Source organism: Galeopterus variegatus, unplaced genomic scaffold (genome assembly GCF_000696425.1).
Source record: "Galeopterus variegatus unplaced genomic scaffold, G_variegatus-3.0.2 Scaffold724, whole genome shotgun sequence".
NCBI lineage: Eukaryota > Metazoa > Chordata > Mammalia > Dermoptera > Cynocephalidae > Galeopterus > Galeopterus variegatus.
The window spans coordinates 136,422-145,141 of NW_007726835.1; the positions used below are offsets into that span (position 1 = coordinate 136,422).

The 8,720-nt window shown below is 38.2% G+C and overlaps 1 protein-coding gene across 1 annotated transcript in view; it reads right to left on the bottom strand.

Moving 5' to 3' along the window:
• RASAL2 (RAS protein activator like 2) overlaps window positions 1-8,720 on the bottom strand; it is a 105,727-nt gene that overhangs the window by 51,991 nt on the left and 45,016 nt on the right. The window contains exon 4 of the mRNA XM_008571818.1: window positions 1,838-1,947. Within this exon, the coding sequence (XP_008570040.1) occupies window positions 1,838-1,947 (110 nt within the window). The remainder of the gene's footprint in view (window positions 1-1,837; window positions 1,948-8,720) is intronic.

Sequence of the window (8,720 nt, forward strand, 5' to 3'; positions counted from 1 at the left end):
GAAAAATAAAAAGGACTATCTAACATTTGAGATTTATTAGCCCTTTTTTATTGTGCTGTATTTATAATAGAATGATACTGCTATTCACTGAAACATGATGGTATGGAAGCCACATATAATGAATTTAGGTCACCAGAAAAGCTAAAAATGCAGTAACTATATAATAGCAATATAGGAGAATATAATCTCTTCACAATTCAATCCAAGAATTCCCACGGGCTACCTAAAACAAAATGGAGTAGGAGAGAGTACTTTGAAATTAAGAAGGTAATATTTAGTGCAAGGTTAAAAAATAATGTATACATACAAAAAAAAAATCTCTTTATCTCCCAAGTTTCCACATGATGCTATAGAGTTTAAGAAATTGGCTATTAAATTGGGAGTGTTTTAATTACTGTACAACATTCTTATTTAAAAAAATCAATAATCTGAAAAAAAATGTCATTCTATTAAGACTTATTTGTAAAATGTTTTAAATTCCTGGAATGATAAAAGCTGTAGAATAATAAGAAAATAAGAAAAAGACATGAGAAGAAAAAAACAGTTTTAATAAAGAGGTAGAAAAGATAATTAACAATATAATTACATCACAGTTGGAGAGACTTGCAAATTTCACAGAACACCTTTAATGTGGTTCAGAGACAAGAAGAGCTGATAAAGCAAGTAGTCCCTTATCAACTCAGTTTAGGGGACAAATTCTTTCATCTATAAAATAAGCACAGTAATTCTCAGCCTGGCACATCTATAATTTTTATTTATGTTTGTTGGGTAGATAACTGAAAATAATGTCACTTACTGAAAACAAACAAAACAAAAAACCCCAAGTATAAATAAGAGTATCAAATATGAGAGGTAGAACTGAGTTCAAATCCAGATTGTAGAATTTACTAGTGTATGACTCCAGACAAGTTTCTCAATCTCTTTCTCCATCTATAAAATGAAGATAATAATAGTATCTAGGGTTGCTGTATTACATGAGACTATATTTAATGTGCCTGGAAGGTAGAAAGCACAGTGACAGCAATGATGTGTTGATACAACAAGCCCTGTTTTCAAAATGTTTAACAAGCACTATTTTTAAAATTGTTAAAATTATGGAGACATAAGTATTAAAAACATGTCTTAGCATATATTCAACAACTTTGAAAGGATGTTATCCAAAGTAAGCTAGACATTTGAGGTTTACTCAAGCTGATAGTCCTAATTATTGAAATCCAGACTTCCTTTTCAAACATGTCTCACAGATATGATTGCAAATCAATAGGACTGATTCCATAGTTGTACATACAGAACAGCATTTCAGGAAGAGCATGGCCTCTGGAGAAAAATACCATTTCTGGAGTTCAGATACCATTTTTGCTATTTACTAGCTGTATGACCTTTGACAAGTTTATTTAATCTCTCTGTGACTCAGATTCTTCATCTATAAAATGGGGATAATAACAGTATTTATTGTATAGGGTTTTTATAAAGATTAAGCAAGATAATGTGTACAGTGCTCAAAAAATGTTAGATATCATCATTGTCCCTTACAGTCATTTTATGCACAAAAAAATGTACCTCTGACCTCTAGAACTTGCTTCTATATAAACAGCACAAATGATTCTCAAATTAGTTCTTACATATACAAAAACTCTCCAATAATATAAAATTCTTAAACTGGTTGGGTATTTGAGCCAATATTTTGTACCTTGACACAATATGAGCACGACAAAAAAGTAAATTTTGTATTGGATCTTTCTAATTGTCATTGATGTAAAGTTAGAGAAGACCAAAATGCTTTATTAAAATCCACCCTAAAACTGCTTTCTCTGCTTTAAGGAAGTTAACTTCCTACCTGTCATCCGTATTGCGAAGGGATGGAAGCCGAAAGCTTGTGTTTCTGTCAAGCTTTGACTGGCTTTTGGTTCTCTTGATGGAGCCTTTCAGGCGCTTGCTGAAGAATCCCTAGAATGAAAAGGCAGAAGGTGATGGGGGAGGAAACCAGAAGGCAACCTTACCCTTCTGCACTATCTTTGCAAAAGCCAGTTAGATTTTTATGATAAAGACCAGAAACAGAGTCCAGCTTTTAATTTTTTTTTAATTTTGTAAATAACAGTTGCTTGAAATCACAAACCAGAAGGCAACCTTACCCTTCTGCACTATCTTTGCAAAAGCCAGTTAGATTTTTATGATAAAGACAAGAAACAGAGTCCAGCTTTTAATTTTTTTTTAATTTTGTAAATAACAGTTGCTTGAAATCACCTGATAATGTGACGAGAAAAATTTTCCTTCTGTGATAATTGGTATAATTAAACTTTTTGATAACTCCCAATTTCTTACTTTTTAAATAGTTTTTATACTACCTATGGTACAGAAACTTCTAACTTCACCAACAGATTTTTTTTTAAAACAGCATAACACAGACAAATATACTCCTTTCTATGAAGATAATGCCGGCACTTTCAATAAAAATGGCACCCAGTGATTTCCCAAATTAAGGGAAAATAGGCAAAGAGAACAGCATGTGTAAAGGCCCTGAAGTGAGAAGGTACTTGGTGCAAGTAAGTAAAAGATACTGATAGTGAGAACTGAGAAAGCTTTATTTTAATAACCTTCAAAAAAGAGTTAACCGAGTAGTAGAAGTAATGTGTTGGTGGTCTCAAAAGTTAAAATTTGGTCTATATCACCTTGGATATGCTATTTGTAAAGTTAAGTTTTAAATATAGCTAACTACTTTAAGATGAAATATGGATCATTTATGAAATCATTTAACTATCTAGATTTTAAAGAACAAAGCACTTTATCGTCTTTGGCCCCTGCTTGCTTTCTGTCACTTCCACCAAATTAGAGTTTAGTGAACATTTTCCTAGTCCTGCACCTAGCAAAAAATGGACACTTAATAAAAGTTTATTGAAGAATAAATACAAGAATGAATATGATGGTTAATACTTTCAAGAAACTTAAAATTCTATTGTTGTCAGACAAAAGGACATCTTACAGAATCATAATAGAATGTTTTCAGAAGAAGATGTAATTCAAAGAAAAATATTTTAATACATAGAAAAATGACTGTAATCATGCTGAGATGAATATCATCTTATACAAGCTGTGTACAATAAACATTTCTATAAGGAAGAAAAAGAAACATCGGGCCAATATCAGCACATCAAATCTTACATACTCCTTTAGTTATCACCAAAGCCCACTGTTTTGAGAAGACTATATCAACAGGATAAGCTAGATTATGCTTATTTAATAACCCCAAAATTCTAGTGGCTAAAACATGTTACAGGTTCACAAGAGGTCAAGTGAAGGGGTGGGGTCTCACCCTATGCTGTCCTTACTCAGGGGCTTGAGCTAAGGGAGGCTCCATCTCTCTACTTTACAGTTGCTGCAACAAAATAAAGGTAATGTAGAAGAACTATGCACTAGCTCTTAAAGTTCCATGTCACTTCTGGTCTCATTTCACTGGATAAAAAAAGTGACTTGAAGACACCTAACTTCAACACGAAAGGGATGTGCAATACTGTCACGTACCCAGAAAGAGAATTGGAAATACTGGTGAACAGCAGTATGAATTGCCACAGTGCTTTGCCAAACCAAATGTTTTTTTTTTCCTTTTTGTCTTTTTTACTGACCGGTAACGGAATCACAACCCTCAGTGTCGCGCCTGTACCGGGGACCAGCAACGGAATCGCAACCCTTGGTGCTGCGCCCGCACCGCGCTCAGCCAGTGAGCGGGAACCGGTCTCCACATGGGATCCGAACCTTCAGCGGGAGCGCCGCCGCGCTCCCAAGCAGCGCACTCTCCCATGCGCCACCGGGCCGGCCCAAACCAAATGTTTTTTAGACACACAGGCATTGTTCTTTTCACTAGAGAAAAATGAAAACAAGCTGATCTGAATCAGAAGTAGAATTATTTAGATGACTGAAGAAAAATGCTTATTATATTGTATTATTCTTGCTGCCCAAACAATAAGTGTAAAAACTCCTAGAAAATATCACATAGACATAATTCTTTAGGCTGCTTTTTACTCCAGATTATAGGTATATAGAGATCAATTGGAGAGAAGAAAAAAAAGGCTATTTTTAAAAGTACTACATTTCTAAATAGGCATTTGCCTGGTCTTCTACACAATCTTAGTGTTGTTAGGAAAAGTCAGTGTCATTAGTCCTCCAAAAGAAAGGCTTTATTTACCACTGTCTATGACAATTAGAATGAGTCACCACATATGCTAATAAATGTAGTCAGCAAGCCAGATTTAAGTTAAAGAACTCTAACAGGATTGTATAGGGTTGGTTAAAAAACCACTAGTCTAAGGAACTCACAAATACCATACATAAATACATTTCTAACAAAAATACAGTTAAGCAGTTTACTGAGAATGTACTAGTAGATGTTCACTCATCTAGTACCCAACTTCACCTTTTTTTGTGGCTATTATATCATATTTCATATATTAATACATTTATTTAATAAAATTTATGTCTATTTGATGTGTAGAACTGTACTTGGAGTTGTAAGGAAATCAAAGATAAAACAAACACAAACTCTGCTCTCACAGAACTTGCAATTTAATATAGGATTTAGACACCAAATATAAGTATATACATAGGCTTATTAGTAGACAGAGCACAGCCGAGGAAAGAATCTCTGAGAGTGAGGATATATCAATAGAAATCTCCAAAACTGAAAATCAAAGAGAACAAAGACTGAAAAAAGCAGAACAGAATATTCAAGGATTGTAGAACAACTACAAAAGGTGTAAATAAGTGTAGTGGGAATACCAGAAAGAGAAGAGATAAATGAACAAAGAAATCTGAAACAATAATGTCTGAGATTTTTCCTAAATTAATGCCAGACACCTAACCACACATCCAGGAAACTCAGAGAGCACCAAGCAGCATAAATGCCAAAAAATGATATCCAAGCATATAATTTTCAAACTACAGAAAGTCAAAGATAAAAAAAGAAATCCTGATGGAAGCCAGAATAAGAAAACACCTCATGTACAGAGGAACAAAGGATAAGAATTATAGCTGATTTCTCCTCAGAAACTGTGCAAGGAAGAGGAGAGTAGAGTGAAATATTTGAAATGTTGAGAGACAAAACCCCCACTAACCTAGAATTCTGTAACCTGCAAAATTGTCCTTCAAAGGTGAAGAAGAAATAAAGACTTTTTCAGACAAACAAAAACTGGGGGAATTTGTTGCCAATGTACCTGCTTTGCAAGAAATGTAAAAAGAAGTTCCTTAGAGAGAAGGAAAATAATATAGGTCAGAAACCTGGAACTTCATAAAGAAAGGAAGAGAATCAAAGAAGAAATAAGTGAAGGTAAAATAAAACCTTTCATTTTTTCTTATTTTTCATTGATTTAACAGATTACACAGTTTGTTTAAAATAATAATAGGAACAATGTATCTGATTATGCATGTTTATATATATATATATATATATACGCCATATATATGCTTATGTATGGTTATATATATAAGTAAAATGAATGCAACAATGATACAAGGAATGGGAAGGAGAAATCAGGACTATTTAGTTATTATAAAGTACTCACACCACCTGTGAAGCAGTGTAGTATTATGTGAAAGTAGACTTGGATTAGTTATAAATATGTATTACAAACTCTAGGGCAACGATTAAGAAAAGTTAAAAAAGAGTATAACTGATATGCTAAGAAAGGAGAAAAAGTGCTCAATTAAAACAACAAAAGGTGCTCAATTAAAACAACAACAAGAGAGTGAAAGACAAAAATAAGAACACAGAACAAAGGCAACAAATAGAAAATAGTAGTAAATATGGCAAGTAGCAATCCAACTATATCAATGATCACTTTGAATGTCAACATGCTAAATGCATCAATTAAAAGAGCTTGTCAAGTAGATCAAAAAACAAGACCCAAGAGGAAGAGATATATTTTGTCTACAAGAAAACTTTACATTTAAAAGCCACATATATATTAAAAGCAAATAGATGGGGAAAATATTCCATGCCAACACTAATCAAAAGAAAACAGGAGTAGCTATATTAATTTCAGGCAGAGTAGATGTCAGAACAAGAAAAGTTAGCAAGGATAAAGAAAGGCATTATATAATTGTAAAAGGATCAATTCTCCAAGATGACATAACATTCTTTAATGTGTCTGTGCCTAACAACACAGCATCAAGAGACATGAAGCAAAAACTGATAGAGGCTAGAAGAAATAGATGAATCTACTATTACAAAGTTCAAAACTTCAACACCCCTCTATCAGAAATAAACAGATCCAGCCAGGCAGAAAATCAGTGAGGACATAGTTGAATTCAATAGCACCAACAATCAACTGGACATAATTGACATCTACAAACTACTTTATCCAAAACCAGCAGAATAGGCAGGCAAGAGAGCACATCAAGGTCCTAGGCAAGGAGCTGAGGGCCGCAGCCCTCTCTGCCTGGAACCAGACAAGAGAACATGCCTAGGGGGCCTAGGCAAGAAGTCAAGGGCTGCAGCCTCCTCCACCCAGAACAAGGCAACAGATCACACCCAGGGTCCTAGACAAGGACTGCAGCCTCTTTCACTGGGGAGTAGACAAGACAGCATGCCTGGGGTCTGAGGCAAGGAGCTGAGGGCAGTAACCCTCACCCAAAAGCAGGAAAGAGAGCATGCAGAAAACACCATTTCTGTGCAGGTACCCCACCATAGCCATGGCTACCAAAAAAGCAGCCTGACGCCACAGCAGCAGCCACAGCAACCATGCAGGTGGCCTGCCATACACTTGACTGCACTGACACAAGGAGAGTAACCAGGGAAGACTGGAAAAAGAAGAGGATGTCTCTCTCATCAAAGCCTACTCCAGAATAACTGCTAATAACAGAGTAATAGAAGAAGCAACTGCTCTACCAGATGACCAAAAATCAACCAGAACTATGAAAACCCAAGAAAAATGACACCACCAAAACAATACAGTAATTCTCAAATACGAGACCCTATACAGCAGAGAACTCTTGAAATGACTGAAAAGGAATCCCAAGCAACAATCTTATTATTTTAAATTTATTTTTTATTTTATTAATATTATTTTTTTACATTTTATGATTTTGTTGCAGAGCAGTTGGGAATGAGAGGGAGAGTGGAAAGGGGAAGGAAATGTGATGGAAGAAGGAGGAAGGAGGAGGGGCAGTATTGATGCCTGTGGCACTCCCCACATTCCCACAGGGGAGACCAGGGCTTGGTCATTGCTGGGCTGGGTGCATATGTCAGGGGGGGTGTGGCAAAAGCCCTTGCCTCCTACCACCCTAGCTTGGTAATCAGGGCCCTTCTTGCTGTAGTTTGGTGGTCATCGCTGGGCTGGCTGTGCATGTCGGGGGTGTGTGGCTGAGGCCCTTGGCCCTGCACTGCCCCAGCTCCAGAAAGCCCAGGGCATTTCCTGTGGCAGCTCAGTGGTCATCGCTCAGCTGGCTACAGGCGTGTGTGTGGGGGTGTGTGGCCAAGGCCTTCAGCCCCCATCCTTGAGACTGGTTTTGGGTGTTGAGGGGGCATGCCTGAGGCCCCTGGCCCTCTCCTCTTTCTTGCTTGGTAACCCAAGGGACTTCCAGTCCTCCTAGGTATTATAGATGTTCTTTGGCGACACGAGACCTTTACTAGTTAATATCAAATTTTGTCTCTGGTTGCGGGTACTTTGTTTTTTCTTTCAGTTCAGTGTTGGATTATTTGCAGTTCCCACCACTTAAACTCTCTGATGGAACTAATTTGTTGTCCTTTGCTTATTTTTAAAATGGGGGAACTTCCTGTGGGGACCAGTACTTGAGCTCTGTGGTTGAGCCAAATTGCTGCTTTGCTGCTGGTTCCCTAGGGAAGACTTTTTGTGCAGCTCAGGTTTTAATGGTTGACTTTATAGGTATTTCCAAGTCTAGTGAAATCTGGTGCACCATGGTTGTGTACCTGGGTTGTGTAGAAACACTGGTTTGGACCTGAGTCTTTCCATTAAACTGCACCTCATGCAATTCTATATTCCTGACCAGTCTCCTCTGAGTGGTTCTACACTGATTGGGGGGCAGATCAGCTGTCCTTGCTGTGCCCCAGTGTTCCCCCAGTGGGCCTGTCTCACCCACTGCCCATGCTCCAAACACTTCCCATGGGATGGGCCATGCTCTGGTTCCTTGTGATGACTCTGAGCGGCTCCTTTTTTTTCAGTTGTTGTGGCTCCTCAGTCCTATGTGGGTCCATGGGAACACTACTAGTGTTACTGTTGGCCTGGGGACCACCAAGGTCTTCTTCTCCCCTGCTGCCTCCAAGCAACTTCATCCAAAAGGCACTGCTGTGGCTTTCTGCCACCTCCTGCTCTGTGTGCTCAGAAGCTCCAGCCTGGAAGCAGCTGAGATTAGAAATGGTCAGAGCAATTTTTTCTTTCTCTTATCGTGGCTTCTACCACCTTCATGCACTCCATATGTCTCTCTTCCTCTTCCCCTGAGCTCTAGCAGCCCCAGTTTGGCTGTTTTTTTTTTTTTTGTCTTTTTGTCTTTTTGTCTTTTTCCGTGTCCGGCAACGGATCGCAACCCTCAGTGTTGCCCCCGTACCGGACTGGGGACCGGCAACGGGATTGCAACCCTTGGCGTTGCTCCCGCGCCTCGCTCAGCCAGTGAGCGGGAACCGGTGTGTACGTGGGATCCGAACCCTCGGGCGGGAGCGCCGCTGCGCTTCCCAAGCGGCGCACTATCCAGTGCGCCACCGGGCCGGCCCCTGG